The sequence below is a fragment of the Cyprinodon tularosa genome, unplaced genomic scaffold (genome assembly GCF_016077235.1).
Source record: "Cyprinodon tularosa strain WSP-4 unplaced genomic scaffold, ASM1607723v1 ctg400, whole genome shotgun sequence".
NCBI lineage: Eukaryota > Metazoa > Chordata > Actinopteri > Cyprinodontiformes > Cyprinodontidae > Cyprinodon > Cyprinodon tularosa.
The window spans coordinates 1,056,466-1,076,833 of record NW_024039120.1 but is presented as its reverse complement, the minus strand read 5'-3'; the positions used below and the strand labels follow the sequence as shown (position 1 = coordinate 1,076,833).

The 20,368-nt window shown below is 38.6% G+C and overlaps 1 protein-coding gene across 1 annotated transcript in view; it reads left to right on the top strand.

Annotated features, from left to right (window-relative positions):
• Positions 1 to 20,368, top strand: part of zmp:0000000660 (arf-GAP with Rho-GAP domain, ANK repeat and PH domain-containing protein 2) — a 172,498-nt gene that overhangs the window by 35,857 nt on the left and 116,273 nt on the right. Inside the window, exons 5-7 of the mRNA XM_038298182.1 lie at positions 6,021 to 6,220; positions 17,469 to 17,554; positions 18,852 to 19,034. Of these exons, the coding sequence (XP_038154110.1) occupies positions 6,021 to 6,220; positions 17,469 to 17,554; positions 18,852 to 19,034 (469 nt within the window). The remainder of the gene's footprint in view (positions 1 to 6,020; positions 6,221 to 17,468; positions 17,555 to 18,851; positions 19,035 to 20,368) is intronic.

Below are 20,368 nucleotides of genomic sequence, written 5' to 3'. Positions count from 1 at the left end.
CATTTTAATTAACTAATTAAATATTAACTACTTTGTCAAGTCAAAAACCGATTCAAGATATCTTGAATATAAGTATGGTTAAGCTGATTTTTTGATAATTCAGCTTACCATACTTATATATTTATAAAATGTATAAAACCATTATTGATGTGGTATTTTTTTGTAGAATTAATACTGTCATTCTTCATCACTCTACACATGTCTATGTACTACTTTTGAAACATTATTTGTTTCGATAAAACATTGCAGCTATGACCTTTAGATTTGTTATGATACTGTAGTTGACTTTATTCTCTCCGATATAACTGTGAAGCACCAAGTTAAGTGTGATATATTAGTAAGATTTTATCTTTTCATTCAACATTTAACTATTAGTTTTTAGCTCTTGATAATGCACTGACCTAGTTGTCTGATAAAGTTTAAACGGGTTTCATCATAGCCACAAGCTGATGGCTAGATTATCCTTCTTTTGCAGCGGTACTTTGGCAAGAATTTATGCAAGTTTTCAATTTTCAATCTTATGAGATGTCAGCATTGGATAACTACAGTTCAGGGCCATTACCGTATTTTCACGACTATAAGGCGCACTTAAACGTCTTTTTTTTCCCTCAAAATGTGCGGTGCGCCCTATGGTGCGGTGCGCCCTATGTGTGTTGTAACTGCGACTTTTGAGACCACCTCATTGAGGAGATGATGAAAGAGTGGCTGAATGTAAGGAGACCAGGTGTTTTTTTTCCACCCCTCACCATCGCTGTTAATATGTAACTCCATGCGTGCCCATCTCACAGCTGATGTGAAAAACATGGGGAAACAAATTAACGCTGTGCTCGCTGTTCAACCGCTCGACATCGGTGTGAACCGGACCCAGCAGGTGCAGCAGAAGCAGCGAGTTTACATGCAAAGTCAATGGTTGACGCGCGTATAGGTGCAGCAAAAGGTCCTGCACCGCGTTTTGGTGCAGCACGTCGGGAGCGTTTAAGCATCTGACGCACCGCCAACGCGCTGCTGCTGCTCAAGATGGAAAAATTGAAGTTTTGCTGCTGGACGCGCCGCATCAACCAATCAGAGAAGCTGATCTGGGAGCTGACAGCGAGACACAGCGCTCTGATGATATTAACGCAAATGAAAAGGCTGGATGCGTGGCTGAGACAGGTGTATGTGAGAAGACTAGGTGGTTTTTTCCACGCATCACCATCGCTGCGTGCCCATCTCACAGCCGATGTGAAAAAAAGATGAATCAAATGAACGCTGTGCTCGCCGTTATCCCGGGGGTCTGACAAAGGAACTTCCACCGCTCGACATCGGTGTGAAGCGGCCGTTCACAGTAAGGCTGCGAGCGGCGTGGGAGCGATGGATGACAGACGGAGACCACAGTTTCAGGATAAATGGAAGGCAGCGCCGGGCAAGTTACGCCACCATTTGCGGATGGATTGTAGATGGACTGTGTCTGCTGGCTCTGTTGTTCAAGCTTTCGCAAAAGCCGGCATTATTTCTGAGGAGCTGCGCTGCACGGAAATGGACTCTTGACAGCGAAGAAGGGGAAACTGGCATGTCTGATTTAGCGCAGCTGTTTTATTAAGAGGAATGCTGAGGATAACAGAGGATGATGACTTTGATGGGTTTGATTAATACTTTGTAATAAATACATGAATAAAGCACAATCATACTCAGGTTTGCTTCCGCTCTATTTTTCTACCTGAAAACTTAATTCAACAGCAGCCTCTGGGCGCGTCTCCTCCTCTTCAGCGCGGTGGCTGGCAGGTGTTTTTTCATCTAAATAATCTAAATCTTGCAGCTATATTTGCTGTGATCAGTGGGAATAAAGTAGTTTTAATATGTTTTTAAGTGAGAAAGTCCACCTGAAAACTTAATAATTGCAGTCAGTTCATCCAGATTATCTATTTCTGTCGGAGGCGCTCAGACCCCCACATACCAGCGGTTCACCGACAGCAGAAATCCTTTCGTTCACCGCGGCTGCTGGCAGGTGTTTTTCATCTAAATAATTTTAGCTGCAGGCACCAGGATACCGGTAATAAAAGCGAACATATTCTGTCGGCAGGTTTCAGGATTTTAAGTTAATTTAGGAGTGATCACAGCGCTGTGTCATCTGCGATGTGTCTGTCTCACGGCCAGCTGCCAGGTTTGATTAATACTTTGTAATAAATACATGAATAAAGCACAGTCATACTCAGTGTTTCCCCCGCTGTATTTTTAAATACGCAGTAGAGGTATTTAAAGGTAGTAGAGGACATGCACCTGTATATAAAAAATGCGCCCTATAGTCCGGTGCGCCTTATGTGTGTGTTAAATACAGAAATGGGACACATAACTGAGAGTGCGCCTTTTAGTCCGGTGCGCCTTATGGTCGTGAAAATACGGTAGTTTCTTGATCTTAATTCCCTTTTCAAAGAATATTGTTGGTTTGCGTTGTTAAAAGCCTATCTTTTTCCACTGCCCTTATGTTAATCATTTACAGCTGTGGAACTGTCCATTTAGTAAGTCCCCTTTCTGCCTGTGAAACTCCACTTTATCTTGTTTTTCTTAAACAGTCCTGAATATGAACAAAGGAAGTCATTGATTTATTTCTAGAAACATCTGAGCAAAACAGAAGATTCATTAAAAACAAATCCATGCACTGACATTGCAAAAAAAACGCAACAAAAAAAGATCTCCATATGCTGTCCTTTTGAGGTGTAAAATGTAAAAATAATGAGCAGGCATGTCAAAAAGTTAAGACGGTGCTGTGGTGACACAAAAGACAAGTTTGCTTTTTCTTTATTGATCAGCGCTTCCTGTCAAATCTCTCTCAGGAAGCACCTTCTGAAATCATCATGCATCCACACCCAGTGTATCGATCAGCACAATGTCCACAATATATGAAAGCTATGTCCCATACAAAACCCGCTAATTATTGATCAGTGATGTTTTTATGAAACGCCCTCTCAGAGATTTGTGGAGGTATCTCTGCAATTTTAGGGCTCGAAGCCTTTTAGGTGACTCCCATTTCCCGAGGGCTCAAAATCAATGGCCACGCAGCTTGTTTGTGCTGTAATGGCCAGTTTAGAATACAAGCGTGACTTCTGCCCAGAAGAGAAAGGGTGTCTTGTTTGTCGGTGCATGCTTGTTCCCCGTTTCCCCTTTCTTTTTTCCATGTGTAAAGATTTTTATTTTCTTTTCACCCTGGTGTTACAAGCTGTATTTTCTTTGTTTGATCGATCTATTTGTGGCAGCTACCTTAACAGTCCCGTCGTTAGGTTTCTTTGTTAGTACACTAGTTGTAAGTTTAACAGAAGAAAGGAGAGGCGTAAAAAAAAAAAAAAATCACAATTAGCTCGAATCTGCAGAATGGTTTTGATAAGGTCACTGCTAAAAGGGTTTTACTCTATGCGCAAGTGTGTTTGTGGATCGAATCGATTGGTGGCCCTGCAAGCATTCTCAAACCTGCTCAAGGTGAGGATTAGTGAGAAACCCATCTAATCGCTTTAAGCTGTGCAGCCTAACTTTGTTTTTTCCATTGTTTTACAGCCTTTAAATGGACACAGTGTTCTGTCCACAGTGGGAGATGTTTCAGGCCACTTTTATGGCAAAAAATAAAAACAATGATCAGAGCCAGAGGAACGTTTTATGAAACAACAAAAAGATGTAGACAGAACAGATAAAAGATAGAGCAATCAGAAAATGGTATGGTTGCTATTGATAAGACCAAATTACAACTACAACTCTGATTTTTGGCAGCCAGCTTTAAAGATGAAGGACAACTTTTTTATATAAAAAATGTCCTCAATTAGGGTTCACATATTGACAAACTGCATATTGACTGATTAACTGGATGGGATATCAGAGATCAAATCCATTGCACATAGAACTCCTTTTTTTTTTTCTTTTTGCTTCATATTTGTTAATAATACTGTAAATACATTTACATCTCTGTTAATTTGTTACCTGTTTTTTTTTTATGGCAAGATAGGGTTCAATGATTTAACAGTTGAATCGGATCAGTATCGTATATCCAGCGAAAAAGCTCATCACATGCATCCGGATCGGATCGTAAAAATCTTAATTGGTGCAACTTAAGTCTATTAGAAAGTTTCCTGCCTTTGCATTGAAGAAGATTTACCAAAACAATCTTAGGGTCAACTAGATTACCTTGAAGACTGTGAAAATACATTTATCAGATATTCTTTATGTGTGTTTGCTTGGGATATTGGAACCACTCCTACCCCTTATTGGGGAAATTCAATATGTTGTGTTTTTTTAGCATGTGGGGCGTTTCCCAAGACCAATGAGTGCACAGCTTTTTAAATGGGATTTGTAGCTAAAAGAAAAACACAGCTCCCCTTTAAATTATATTATAGTAAGTAATTGCCCTGCCCCAACAATCTTAACTTCAAAACCAACCATCTTTTGAATAAAAAAACTACCACCTTTAAAGTCTTAATTATTCTTGGTCTATTTTATTTTAGGGTGTAAAAGAGTTCAATATTGTATTCAGTCCAAAATGGGGTTTTTATTCAGTGTATTTCTACCTCGCTACCTCCCTTCAATAGCAATTTACTACCGATGATACATTACAAACAGGGAAATGAAAAAAAAAATTTCTTTAACTTTAGCTGATACTTTCTATATGCTTCATATCTGCTTTAAAAAAAGGCATCTCTATCTATTTTTAAAAGTTCCCCCCTGATATTTTTTTAAACTCAATTTTAACATATTTCTGACTGCATCAGACTTCAAGGTTTCATTTTTGGTCAAATGAAAAATTATTTCCATGAGCAGACAAAAAAAAAGCTAAACTTTTGTTAAAGTAGCAGTTGTAATTATCCATCCATTTTCTGTCATGCTTTAACCCAGCAAAAAGGACAAACAACCATTCATGCACACACTTACACCTAAGGAGAATTTAGAGATTTATTAACCTAACAGTCATGGTTTTGGATTGTGGGAGGAAGCCGGAGTCCCGGAGAGAACCCACGCATGCACAGGGAGTACCCACTGTGCCACTGTCCAGCCCTCAGTTGTAATCAATACATGTTTTTGTCCATTCCATTTAGTATATTCTAAGTGGACTAATGGTATTTCTTAAAGTGGGAACCGGTACTTTCTTGTCGTAAAATATGAATTGGAGTGTCTTAACTGGCTAAGTGTCGAACTCTGCTTTTATAGTGTCCCAGATAATAACTTGTGCCCCCTCTTTGGTTTTGAGGCATACATTGCTGTAGCTGAGCAGTTGTCTCCCGGATAGAGGCTGCTGGGCACAGGATCGCTGAACCCAATAAACCTATCGATCAGGTTGCTTGGGTGAGGATGACCTGGTCCACATCCCCGACTCCAGAAGAAACCACCTCCTCCATTCTCTAAACTTCCCAAACCCATGAACAGACTCCCTCCTTCCTCTTCACTTTCTTCATCTTACTTTCTATCGGTTGCCAGGTTACCATGGAGATCTCTGGTTTCATTTTTCCTTTCTAAGTGCTTCTTTCTTTCAAGCCCTGGGTGCTCCTGGTCTTTTTCCTCTGAGTTTTAGATTTCTGTTTGTTCTGAGTTATTCCATTATAATTGATTGCAATTTATACATTTTGTTTTCAACTAGACTTAAACCAACAGAACAAGTATCTCCTTTGAGATCTTGCCTATTTCCTTATCAGTTTTACTTCATGTAACTAGTCACGCTTGTGATAAATTTCTTTAACCATTCTCAGTTTTGCTCACTTTTATTTTGGAATAACATCCTGAAAGAAAATGTGGTGCATTAAAATGTAATGGATTGTTGAGTTACATACTGAGACAAATTGATTTACTTCCCCCCCGTCCACTGCTTCTATCAATTTCACCCAATCTACTGCAGTCACACAGAGAAATCCACACTTAGCAACTGCCCCCGCTCCAAAACACTACATACACCCCCTCCACTGTCACCATGCCAGGCTCTACTGTGGTGTTTAATTGCTGTCTCAAATTAAATCAATGACTGTGAGGTATTTGTTCGGGTCAAGGCTAAAGAAAATAATTGATCCTTTCAGCTTTGTGGCAGACTCAGAACGGGAGAAGCAGGAGTGGGTCGAGGCGATCAATGAATCAATTGCGGAGACGCTCTACGACTATGAAGTGGCGGAGAAGATCTGGTTCAACCAGGCCAACAGGAGTTGTGCGGACTGTGGTGCATCCCAGCCGGAGTGGGCATCAGTAAATTTGGGTGTGGTCATCTGCAAGAAGTGTGCAGGTAAGGGTCACATCTATAAAAAAATCTTTTAAAATTGTATCTTTTATCTTTATTACTGCTACTGTAATTAAAATGGTCTCATTTAGTCTTTGTCTTTTGGAAAGGATGTTATAGATTTAAGTATGTTATTGGAGTAGGTAATATACTCAGTTGTGTAGATTGTAATCTCTTTTGCTATAATTTATATAAGCATCAGAACAAATGACTTAAAGATGCTTAACAAGCTGATAAAGAAAGTCATCTTTGTTTTGGGAACTCCTCTAGAATCTCTGTAGATGATTTTATGAGAAATAATTCTTCATCAAATGAAACCATTCATGAACATCCCTTAGCATCCTCTTGAAAAGACTGTTGAACAACATCAGATCGTCTTCAGGTAAAGGCTTCTCCAGATCTGCTGAAAGACAGACAGCCCCATTGGATGCAATAACATTTACAACAACTTATTAGTGAAAAAAAAAAAAATGTTAGAGTTACAACAACATTTGAGCTCTCCAAAGTCTACAGAAACATAGAAGGTTAAGTAGGTACAGGTTGTGCTCACTGCTCAAAGGTACATGTTAATAAAAGTGGAGCAATTGCAACATAGCAAGGTCAAAATGTTCCATTATACCCATTAGTATCACCCTCATCAGTAATTTGAGCTGATATCCCTAAATTGAAAAGTATCATAGTTTATGTTTGCATCCAAGTTATGTCATGCTTTTTATTATTATTTTTTTTTTGTATGGTTGCCCGTGTATTTTTTATGTATTTTTTTTTTTTCAAACTATCCATTTTGGGATAATGACATGTATTTTGATATTGAATTTAATCCATTAATCAAGAAATTGTAAAACTTTTTTCCCCCCTTCTTTTGCTTACAAAGTTTATGGAACCTACCTGAAGGCCACAGATAGTGACAGACTAATCTCCTCTATACCAAGCTGCATTAATGGAGTAATATATGCAAAAGGAACCCAGAACAACAATGAAAATACCGGTAAATAGAAAAACACAAATTTGTCACATTTTCCAATAAACTTTTGGATTTTTGTTAGCCGTAATAATAATGAAAAAAAAATAAAACAAAAAACATGTAGAATATAAATTTGTAAAACCTCATCTGTATGCATCTAATTTAAATTCAATTTAATTTAAATCGAATAACTGAATTTGTTGTTTTCTTATGTCAAAAATACATAATGCTGATTGAAACAATATCCTAACACATTATTACATTACAAAGTTCAGCTGAACGTATTTGAAAAATAGGCTTAATGTATCCTAAAACGGATATATTGTAGATCTAAACTGCAACGAGCATAATGCTTCTGGTAAAAAATATTGACTAAGGACTAGGAGATGGCATGCTTAGAATATCTTTAAGCTTTTAAGCATCTATTCTTTGAGCAAGTGAGAACGGGGGCCAATATCTGTATGTGATTGATCCTTCTTGTATTCGGGTAGAAGATCTAAGGTAATATGCAATGTATCAGAGATAAAATGCAACAAAGATTACATGTCTGCAAGAACTTGAGGGATACCAAACAGCTATTCATTGATTTAAGGGAATGAATGAACACATCCCTTTTTCAACGTTCACATTTCTCTCAGTCATTTCCTAATGCAATTCTTCACCTTTTTCGTTCAATTGATATGCATCTGATAGCCAACATCTCTTTCAGAAGCCCCTAAATGGTTTCATTTGCAGAGGTGTTTAATATTACATTTTGTCGACATGCTGAGAGCAAGAGGGGGAACATTTGCAGTTAAGGGAAGAAGTCCCTCTGAAATGATTCTATACTCAGTTTGGAATACCAATGCCTACTCATGCCTTTAATTAGGCCTCTTAAACTTTATCATTACGGACAAAAACTGAGGCACTAAACAAGAGCAAGAGGTAAGAAATAATGAGAGAACTAATGGGGAAAAAATGATCCATGATTGGCTTTACCCTTTTGTCTAAAGAGTGAATTTTAATGGAGTTAAACTTTGCTCTTTGATGTTAAACAGTTTCACACTGGAGTTTTTCTACGCTTCTATTTGCTATGCTGTATGAAATCTAGCTGCAAATATCAAAGCTTTCATCACAACAAAGGTACGCTTGTAATTTGGCTACAAAAGAATACCTTTTGTGTTTTTTAGATAAACTGCTTTTTCCAAAGATACAAAACAGGGTTGTTGCATTGTGCAATAGATTATACTGGGAAGAGTTAAGTTGTAAACAAGTTTTGCTTCAGCATCAGTACTAGGTGTGGCTGCCAGGGTCAGAAAAACTTTAATACTTTATTTTCAAACTCTTACACAAATTTTTATTAACACAAAACTAGGAATGGACCTGCAAATAGGGGCGGAGCTAGATGGGTGGCCAGGGGTGGCCAAGGCCACCCTTAGCCAATCATTGGCCACCCCTACCATTTTTTTTTCTCAAGCAGAATATTCAAAACATTTTAATTTTATATATATTAACAATTACTTGACAACAAAAGACTGTGGTTAATTATGCACATAAATAAACCAACATTAGAGTTGATAAGTACAGAATTCATGCTCTTTCAAAACTAGATTTTGTGTTATATGCCGTAAAGAGAAAATTATGTGTCTCTAAAAGTCATTTAAGAGTCTTCAGTGAAATCATAGATACTGTATATAACTATTTTAATAAAAACCTATAAAATTATCAATTTATGTAGATATACGTACTTGTAAATATCAATTTAATGCAGAATATTGACAAAAGTATGTAAGTAATGACGATGGAAAAGATGTTCGCTCCAGAAGTCAAACCTCAAAGAATTTCATCCAATATACCTTTTGTCTAGACGGATGTTTAAAAATATGCATCTATTTGTTAGCAAAGGCTGTAGGAAACTATAGTTTGTCTTTATTTAGATATATGGATGTTGTGTGGTTCCTGTTGGAACAGTGTAGATTAACCGTGAGGTTCTGGTGCCTACCCACTTTTAGCCACCCATCAGTATACATTGTTTATTGCCTGGCCACCCTTATAAGAATTTTCTGGCTACGCCTCTGCCTGCAAAAAACAAGGACATCAGTACTGTTTTCCAGTTAATTGCTGAGTTCGAATTTAGGGGCTGCGTCCTCCGAAGGCTAGATTCGTAGGCCGATTATCATAGAGCTGCGCTGAGAGCTGGATTGGAAGACTCCTCGTCATACGGCCGAAAAATACAGCCTTCTTTTATCTCATTTTAAAGGATGGGTCCGGTATATCCTATGTAGCCTTGGATATCCCGCGATTCATTGGGAGTCCAGGCAAGTCGGCTCCTCCATGCTCAGAGGAAAACTGTACTCCGAACAGTGGTGAATATATTAAGTGGAGTTTAATATGATACAAGTATCTCAATTGTTCTGTCTGAAATTAATAGAAATAGTTGTTTTAAATGGTTATTGAGTCAGTTATGTGGCAGGTAATGTTTGCTTTATTGAAAGGTTTTTATCCCTCCCTGTGCAAATGGATTTGGCTGACATTTAAGCACAGATTGTAATATCTCTGCAGCGTGGGGACTACAAATCTAAAACAAAGTGATATCTGTGATGACGGTGCTGCTGCTGAAGCTCCTGGATGATGTTATTAGCATCCAGAACAGAAGTGAGAAGTTCTGCATCCAGTCTTTGCCTGCCTTGTGTATCAACTGCTACGGTTGCTAGGTGACAGAGCATACGGGTGGTGAATGCCGGAGAAGGCTGGACCTGTTTGAATCCATAGCCAAAATTCTTCCGGCCTCCTTATTTTCACAGACCTAGCTAGACTGGGTCTTCCGAAGATGCAACCTTTGAAATCAAACACACCCATTGTTTGGTCCTTTAATCAAATTGGTGGATTTCTTTATGGGTCAGAGTACTAAAGCAGTTTTTACACCAGTAATTGAGAGTGTAGTTTTGGCAGTTCAGACAGCTGTCATCTTTCTGCAATGACAACAAATCTGCTGGGAAACCTACAGATTCATGTAAAGGGGGAAATGTAAAGAGCTCCCTGGCTCTATATTGGTAAAAAAAAAAAGAAGCCAACATCAGTAACCATGAAGACAATGGTGTGAAAAGGCAGACTTGAAGACCTCATAGAGTGTCTGGGAGGCGCCCAGTACATTACCACGCTGGACCTTAGCAAGGGGTACTGGCAGGTGCCCCTGGCAAAAGAAGCAAGACCCTACATCGCCTTCAGGACACCCCAGGGCCTCTGTCAATTCACGGTGATGCCCTTCGGCCTGCAGGGGGCGCCTGCAACGTTCCAGCGCCTAATGGACCGGGTGCTGGACGGCACCGGCGCCTTCGCAGGTGCTTATCTTGATGACATCATCATCTACAGCAGCAGTTGGGCGGAGCATGTGCAGCACCTGGCCGAGGTGTTGCGCCGCATTCACCAAGCGGGGTTGACCATCCAGCCCAACAAGTGTGCCTTTGTTCAGCAAGAGGTGCGCTACCTGGGGCACATTGTTGGACGCGGAGTCATCAAGCCTCAACAAGACAAGCTCCAGGCAATCCGGGACTGCCCGCGGCCAGAGACCAAGAAGGGGGTCCGCTCTTTCTTGGGGCTCGCAGGGTGGTACCGGAGATTCGTCCCCAACTTTGCCACCAGAGCAGCCCCTCTCACCAATCTCACCAGGAAGGCTGGCTCAGTCCGAGTCAGGTGGGAGGACCAGCATGAAACGGCCTTCAACGACCTGAAGAAGGCCCTCTGCAGCGGGCCAGTACTGCAGAGTCCAGACTTCAAGCAGCCGATGACCGTCCAGACTGACGCCTCCGGTGTTGGTCTGGGGGCCGTGCTCCTTCAAGGTGAAGGAGATCAGCAGAGACCTGTGGCATACATAAGCCGCAAACTTTTTCCAAGAGAGACAAGGTACTCTGCTGTTGAGTTGGAGTGCCTTGCTGTGAAATGGGCCCTTGACTCCTTTCGTTACTATCTCTTGGGTCGACAGTTTGTTTTAGAGACTGACCACCGGGCCTTGAAGTGGCTCGGGCAGATGAAAGACACAAATACCCGCATTACCCGTTAGTTTTTGGCCTTGCAGCCATACAGTTTCGAGGTCCGCTATCGGGCGGGCACGCAGAATGCAGTGGCGGATTATCTGTCTCGCCACCCAAGTGGCGAGCCTCCAGAGGAAGGGGGAAATGTGAAAAGGCAGCCCTCCCTTTTCACAAATGCCACAGAACAGCACGCTACAATGTAGCTGGCTAACGTCACACACACCTGCACACACCTCCATACACAAGCGCGCACACGCGAATCTGAGACTTTCACTCGCGGAGCCGGCAACCGCATGTGAGAGCTCTTTGTCACGCCAACACTCCAAAAACTTTCAGTACTTACCTGAGTGACCAGCCATCGCAGCGTTCGGTGAGGTACCCGCCGATATCACTCCATAATCCCATACCGCTCCAGTTTCCACACAGTGCGCACACAAACACAAACGCACACACACTTCCTGGTCCGACAACTTCTCCTCCCCTGGGAAACACGAACTGTGGGTAGGGGAATAGTTTATGTCTCATTTAGCCAATCAGAGGCTTTGATTACCTGACGGGGTGAAACTGAGTGTTTGATGCATTTAAAATGCTATTTTTAGGTGTAATGTTGATGTAATGAGAAATGTGTTTTATTGAATGTAGGCATACAGTAATGGGGTCAATGTAGATTGCTTAGGCAGGTAATTTAACAGTGAAAATGAAGTGGTGCATTGTTTCAGCTGTACCTTTTTTTTCTTGCATAGTGGTCTCATCCAATCAGTCAGTGATTTAGTCCAGTAGGCATGCAATTTGCCAATTATGTCTGTTTGTATAAAAACCCTACTTTTTCCTCAGTTTTTTTTGGGAGGCTAGGAGAAAGGTTGGTGCCTGAGACTGTCGTGTTAAAAAGAGGTATTGCTCTCTGTGCTTAGATTTATTGTTAGTTATTATTTTGAACAACCATCGTGTTGATTTTGTTTATGTTTTGGAAAGTCTTTTTGTTACGGCACTTTTTGGTTAGAGCACTGTAAATAAATATACACCACGTCATTTGCACTGGACCTCCTTGTTGAGCGCTTTCATTCCATTTGGTGGCCATCCTGCAGTGAAACCTGAGCCAGAGGGTTCACCGATTTCACAAATGGATCAATTAGTCTTTCCAGTAATGTAAGATGGGAAACAAATGAGCTTTCTGAAGTTCAGGAAGTCGTGGAGATAGAATTAGTTATTCAATTAATTTTAAAAAGAAAAATCCAAACTAATTAAACTCTAGGAATCAAGTCAGATATTTCTAAAGATAAAGATCAGAAACTTCCTACCTAATTATGTTTGCCTTTTGCTAAATATTGCTTCATTTATCTTTAAAGGGGTCCTGTCTTGTTCCATGACTTTTCAAATTTCCATGACAGTAGCTATGCTAGTTGCATACAAATTATTTTGGCTTGATATATTTCATTTCTGTGTTTAACACTTTGCTTTGGCCCTATGTGTTGGTAAACCATGATATTTTTTGTATTATCACCATGACAAGACCCTGTTACTAGAGGTTCAATATTGCACAAGGAAGCATTGGAGCTGATCAGCAACTCCCATTGGAATTGTGTATAAAAAAAAAAAAAAAAAAAAAGATGATGTGTGTGAAAGGTAAAACTAAATAAATTTAATGCCAAGAGGAATAAGAAATAAATAGGAATCAGAATACAATATGAAGTTGTGTTAAAGTGGTGGAAGCATTCGATTTTGTTGTCAAGTTGATGGATGTTTGAGTGCACAGCCTCGCTAGTACTGATACTAGTGATATCAGTGTTAACCTCGCAGTTATAGTGATGGAATGGTTTATAGTGTATTTCATACGATACTTGCCATTTTTTAAGTTTCTAAATTAGTAATATAGCATTGGCTTGAAATTGTCTCCAATACTAATAAATTATTCCAACCATACTATTAATGATACTTAAACTGACACACATCTTCCAGTGGTAAGTTTATTTATTTTGATTGGGCAAGTTGACAAGTAAATTAGCCAATTATGATATATTATTTAAGTGATTTATTTAACTCTTCAACTCCACCTTTTCCAAACTTATTTTTTAGCTTTTGCTTTCATTTGTCATTGATACAGGTGACTGATTGGTAGGGTTGGGAATTGAAAAGATTTTCACGATTCCGATTCCCTTTTCGATTCTATGAAACGATTCGATTCTTTATCAATTCTTTTTTCGATTCCAATTTGGGGGAAAAAGGAGAACAAACAGTTTGATTATCAGAATCAACTTTGTTTACTTAACTATTGCACAATCTTACAAACTCAACAAGATCAAGATGTCCACAGGAAATGTGAAACTGGAGTAACATCTGCTTTTAAATGAAAAATGAATACAAGAACAAACTTAATAACCAACAATGTCTAATAACAAATGATGGGATAATAACCTATTTTAAATAACAAAAAATACTAATTGTAAAACAGTAGTAGGGAAAATTAACAGTTCTTTTGCAGAAAGATGAGCATATCTGCTTTTTCTGGAAGGATACAGGATCTTTCCGGGCTTATGGTGTCTCCAGCCGTGGAGAACACCCTCTCAGATGGGGTGGAGGAAGCCTGCACACAGAGGTAGTTTTCAGCCAGTCAGATAGCAAGGGCAGCGTATCTTGCTTGTTCCACCACCACAGTGTGGCGCTATCCCTGCAGGGGATGGAGGGCAAGCTTTTATAGAGCGGGATTTCCTGATCTACCCTCTGGGCTAAGGAAAGACGGGGCTTTGATTCACAAAGTGACCGCAGCTCATTGTCTTCCTCCTCGAATAGTTCTTCCAACTTGCGTAACTTACGTAACTTACGTAAAAAACGTGACGTAAGTCGTGCTCCCCAGAGCCGGCGCCCTAGGCTCTGGTGCTGCGGGAATCGAAAAAAGAATCGTTCAGCGAGCTGCCAAACGATGCCATGGAATCGGAAAATACGGAACCGGTTCTTAACAGGAACCGGTTTTCGACTCCCATCCCTACTGATTGGTGTTTGAAATTAAAAACTTTGCTTACTTTGTTCTGTAGAAAGACACTGTTGATAGTTATTTAACATTGCGTTCTGATGCAACCTAGTGCTAAATTTATTTTCAGGATAAAGGACACTACGTAAATGCTATCAGGATGATTGTTTGTTCTTGATGAAGATACATCTAGTTATTTTTTATTTTTTTATATAGTTCTAGTACTTCATTAGGCCCCTTTAAAAACATCAGTGCTGTATCCAAAAGTCAAGTTTTAAATTATAACTTTTTTTTGCTAACATACCCCTAGCCCCCAAAGTAAATACCAGTTACGTGTCAAAGACTAGAAAAATGTTCCATCAAATTTTGCTTCAATTACTACAATATTTTTGATCGGCGTTGAAATCCTTGCTGGCCGGGCCATTTTTGTCTGTAAAAGCTGTTATAGAGGTGGCTGTCTTCCTTTTTTTGCTTTGGTAGCAGGGGTAAGATGAAGATGTCGACACTCTGCTTTCAATACAGAGAGATCCTACCGCTTACCCCCAAGGCGTGTGCAGGCTTTTTTCAGCTTCATTACCTTTACAGAAGTGAAAATGGCCATGTGGTGTTGCATGGCCCGATGGTTAGGGCATTGATGTTGCACTGCAGCAGGCTTCATGAGTAAAACGGTTTCACTCCTTCACAGGTTAAAGTGACAAGATATAACTCAATAGATCTTATTTGTCAAATAGTAGATGTCTCAGTCACTTGCTGTAGTATTAATCCAGATTTTATAAATTATAATAAAAACTTCTCAAATAAAACTGATATCTAAGTTGAAATATTCAGAAATTAGATGATTTAGTCAGTTTAAATGCATCAAAATTTAAAAACTCTTAATTTAGTCTTAACTCCAAAGTTGAATATCTAGAGACATCATTAATATTATTTGTATAAATAATAAAGCTTTCATCACTTCAGTCACATTGTGTGTTTGCATCAATAAGCTTCCAGCATAATTTTTGATGGAAATTAAAGCACTTTTATTGTCAGAGTTCCAATATATTTCATGGCACAGCCCGATGATTTTCAAAATTATTGTATTAGATGGCCATTCGTAATGTAAGTGTTATCTATTCCATAAAAAAAAAAAAAAAAAAAATCTGTGTATTTTTAGGAACTCTTTCCCTATTGAAACACCTAAACACCTTCCAAACTATGGTCAATGCTAGACATTATTGGTTATTTAAGGATATAAGTAAGTACTTTTAGTACCATAATTACATTATTTCTAGTGACCTGGATGATTATCTAGTTGCACATGTGCAAATTACCTGATGGTATGGATCATGCTTCTGGTACGGTTCAGGTAGTGACAGGACCAAACACAGCTCAGGAAGCGGGTATATTCTTATTTGATGGGTCATCGTGAATGAAGTATTTAGGATTCTGCAAAGTGGATGCACTCTGCCTATCCTAACCAGCGCCACCCATCAGATAAAACTTCTCCTCCTTATTTGAGTATAAGAACATGAAATAAAATGATCTTAAAATAAAAATACTGTTAACAAAATAAAAGTCACTGAATACCTAAAGTAGCTTTACAAAATAAAAGTGTCACAAAATAATTCCCCATCATGAGATAAATAAATAATGAAATAAATAAATGTAGTAATTAATACATCTTTGAATAAATTAAATAGTTATTGAGAATTTATCAATAGAAGTATTTATTTCTTTATTTTATTTTGAATGAAACGGCTCTCCATACTGTAGCTACCACCACCATGCTCCACAGTTGGTTGGAAATTTAAGGTACTGTTCCTTTAAAGACAGAAGAAAATCTGCAACAAGTAAGGTACTGTATGTTGGTTCACTGATTATGAGCAAGATACTTTAATTTGTCTGGAATGGTTGGCTTTTTAAAATTATTTTTCCATTTTATGTTGTTTGAATTAATAATGTGAAGTTCTCATTTTCTTTAATGGGAGGCTATGCAAACGTTCCAGCACAACTGTGTTTCTTTTTGACCATATGTGACCATGAGACATCTCTCCAAAACGCTCTTAGCTCAAGATTTCAGCCAAACTCTAAGTTTTAGTTTTGTAACAAAGGGGTTTCATTCTTGTTGGCATCTTCCATTTCATGGCTGCCATAAGATGTGGTGGTTCCTGGGTTTTAAATGATTTCCATTTCTCTGACGGTAACATATCTGGTTTACAATAGAAATAAACAAAGTGTCTTAAAAATGACTGCAATCCTAAGCACACATCAAGTCTATATTTAAAGGCTTATGACAGCCTAGCATTAGGATCCTGGAACCAAATAGCTAAACAAACCTCTACCAGTTATGCTGTTAGTTATGCTTGATATTTTACCAGAATCATACTAAAGGCTCAGTGATGTCCACAAAAACCATTCCATCGGATAATGATTCATAACATCAGACTATTACTGAGGGTATCTATTAAAATATCCACTATTGTCTTTCTTTACTGATTTGTTTCAATGACAAAGTTATAAGTATAACTTTCAATGTTTTTTCTGTTTTTCTTTTAATCAAAATGCTTTTTGTTTCAGCATTTTGTGTTATTACTATCTCATAGAATATTTCTGTTCCAAGAGCGAAGGATGGTTATCAAAAAAGTCTCTCTTCTAAAATTGTAAAGTGACAAATAATTTAAGGTCTTTTTCAGTCTGCGCCATCCAGAACTGTGTCAAGATGTCCTGTCAATGCTCACAGGCCCTCATTTTCATTCACAGCTGCTCCACTTCTGAATAGCAGACAGTAATGAGATCATGCCAAATCTAAATCTAAAATTATCCGCCGTTACTCACAGGACAATAATTCACAGTCACACATACGGCATGCGTAATGTATTATGCATCTTTGCTCCGTCTTTGGCCACTAGCAACCCCACAAGTTCCTCGCTCACCCAAATAAACAGGCTGACCAGCAAACACAATGAATTACTCATGATTCATTAGCAATTAATGGACCTCGTTCTCTGCTTTCATTTCCAATTAAGGGAGCTGAGGGGACTAAATATGTTGTGTTGTGAGTGAGAGAATAAGCTCACAGTCATGCTCCGTTTTCTCCGCCTTGTAACTGCCTGTTTAATGTTTATTCCATCACCGGGAGCCTGTTTGTGCACATTGAGCAGATTGTTGTGCATGTGTGACGCTCATCATTTTGTTATTTTATCAAAACTTCTCAGAAGCTAAAGTATAGCCTGGCAGTACAATATTTTGATGCATATCTCACAAGGAGGAAAATACAGTTTTATGAGTTTGTCTCCTGTCTGCATTAATAGTTGTGTGTTACCTTTCTATTAGGACAGCACCGCTCCCTTGGACCAAGTTTGTCAAAAGTACGGAGCTTGAAGCTGGACAGCAGCATTTGGAGCAATGAACTTGTAGAGGTATTAAAATGTTTTTCTACATTTTCAACATGAAACTTTATACTGGTCAATAGGTAAATAAACTATTTACCCATTTAGAAAACGTTTCATTGTTATACAGTAGCTCTTTAAAGTTCACAAAGCCAGACTTAAAACTGTTGCTATGTCAAATATCTCCAAACTTTTTCAATGTTAATAGGGCATCTTTTTTGGGGGTTGGGGAACGAAGGGGGGAGGGTGAGATTGGAGGTATGAAAATAGCTTTATTAACTCATTTTCATTAGTTTGAACTCCCCAAAGTAATGATAGATGGCTGCAAAATAAGTTATACTAAAGTAAAACTTTATTTGAAATTTTAACACCTTTTTTAGGTGGTCGTTACATCTTTTTTGTTGAATTTAGTTCTGGATTCTGACCCGGCCTTTCCAAAACTTTTTATTTTCCTTGTTAAAGCTATTGTTTATGTTAATTTTGATGTGTGCATGTACAAAAACTTGATTTCATGTAAAAACTAAAGGAGTTAATCCACTAGGGAAGAATATGCTATTATAGGTTATTTAACATGATGGTGCTGCCACAATCACATTTTATATTGGGACCTGAGTTTTAATTTGTCATATGTATTGCTGTTTCTCTGCCTGATTGACAATGTGGCTCAGGAATTGGTATATGGACAACGTAGGGGAGTGATTCACATGAAAACCAAGTACTTGATAAAAACTTCTTCAGCATTACTATTAGCCTCAATGCTCACTGTAATGTAGGCTCATTTGTATTCTAAATATTGATAAGTCTTCTCTTTGCCCTGTTAAGGTATGACATTAAATCTTTTGGACCCCTATAGATTTTCTGATTGATTGTAACCTCCCTGCATAACTACATAGAAAAGAATGCAAATGTGAAGGAAACCTTTAGGGGACATCTCAAGCTTATTCCACTATATTTGATGACTATAATTAACCCAAGAAAACTCAATGCTGAAATGAAATCAAAATAGGTTTTTTAACAGTTATTTAGCTTAAAGGTGTTCATATCTAATATAACACCCCTCAGGAGAAAGGCCCTATGTATTGCCTATTCAATCCCTTTACATTTTAAGCTCCGATGCACATCTGTTGTATTATTGGTTGAAAAAGTTTGAAAATTAATTTACATTCCCTGCTTTAAGGCTTAACTTAAAGAACTTTATTCATATTCTGTACCTTTCAGAGAGCTGCCATTTAACAGATAGATAAAATATATATTTCATTGTCTAGTTTTCACACAAACTAAGAGAGATGCTTTTCTCGTCTAAACATATTGCCTGTGCATCTTGTAGCTCTTCCTGGAAGTGGGGAACATGAATGCTAACAGTTTCTGGGCTGCTAACCTGGTCCTAGAGGAGGAACTCCACAGTGGGGCCTCGGCCGAGCAGCGTGCCTCTTTTGTTCGGCGGAAGTACAGAGAGAGGAAGTACTGCAAGGTCCTTGAAGACTTTAATGACCTTGAGGAGCTCAATCAGGTAAGCACTCCATGGGGATGGAGCAGAAACCAAACCCCCTTACAGCTTTTGTATGCTGTTCCTCACTGACTTTCTTTTGCTCTTGTTTAATTCTTTTCTTCTTATCAATTTACACTTAAAAATAAAACCTGCCATCGTGAGTTGACTTCATTATTTCAGTTTTATTATATATTATTTAATGGCATTGATTATTGTGCCCTTCAACATAAAGACTTTTAAAAAGCCTTTCCTCTTTCCTTTTGGAGGATGGACAATATAGACTGTGTACAATTAGACATGGTCAAAGATGCAATATTAAAGGACAATGATTGGTGTACAATGGCCAATATTACATGTCAAAAATAAGGTGGTATTTTCTCTACCTAATGATTAACCCTAAACTATTATTTTGGAATATTTTAGAGCTTTCCACATATCTGCAAAGAAATCTGTAGGACACTGTTGGTCACATTCTTACAGCAAGAAGACATCCAGTAAGATGTCTGTAAGAAAACATAATGGTTTAATGTATAAAACATGTCACTTTGTTTTGTCATAAAACTGCCTGAAATAATTCTCCTTGTTAATCCTGTTTTTAAGGCTTTCATTTTACCATTTACTTGTTGTATCACTTTAGTTAAGGTTGGTTATAATAATCTAGCTTTGATAGCTAAATTTAAGGCTTTAGGAAAAACTGGCCGGTGGAGTGTATTGCATTTAGGCCAGAAGAAACTGGAAACATTTAGCATGAAATATGCAGGGGGGAAAAAAATGGATCGATTATGTTATGGTACTAACAGCTGAATGAAAATGCAAGATCAGACTAAATTACTCTCTGCAACCGGCTGAGATCACTGGTCTTCTTTGGTCAGACCGCCACTGCAATTCAGCTGCAATGTCATGAGTCAGACAGAAAGAGAGATATGCAGGCAAAGTAACACACATCTGACTTATGGTAAACACAGAGTAAAATCTCTATATCACAAAGTAAAATACTCAGATTTATCCCATTTGGAGAAATATTGATTGGACATATGCTGTATGATCATTAACACATTTCAACGAACAGTGTATTTTACCCTTGCTAGGAGTTTGTAAGAACTTCGAATAGAATCTGCAACAGAAATGTTTGGTTTAGCTGTTTTTTTTTTTTATCTTCTGCAGGACTCTGTTCTTGTGTGTGTATGTGTCTTTGGGCAGTGTGTGTGTTGGTGGGTGTATGTGGGGGTATGTGAACATGTGTGCTGCCCTACTTCAGTAGTGTGAATCTTCTGTTCCTGAGGGAGTTCCTTTCAGGGTGGAGCGGGAGAGAAGGTGTGACACAAACTGAGAGTATTGCTGCTTCACAGGGTCAG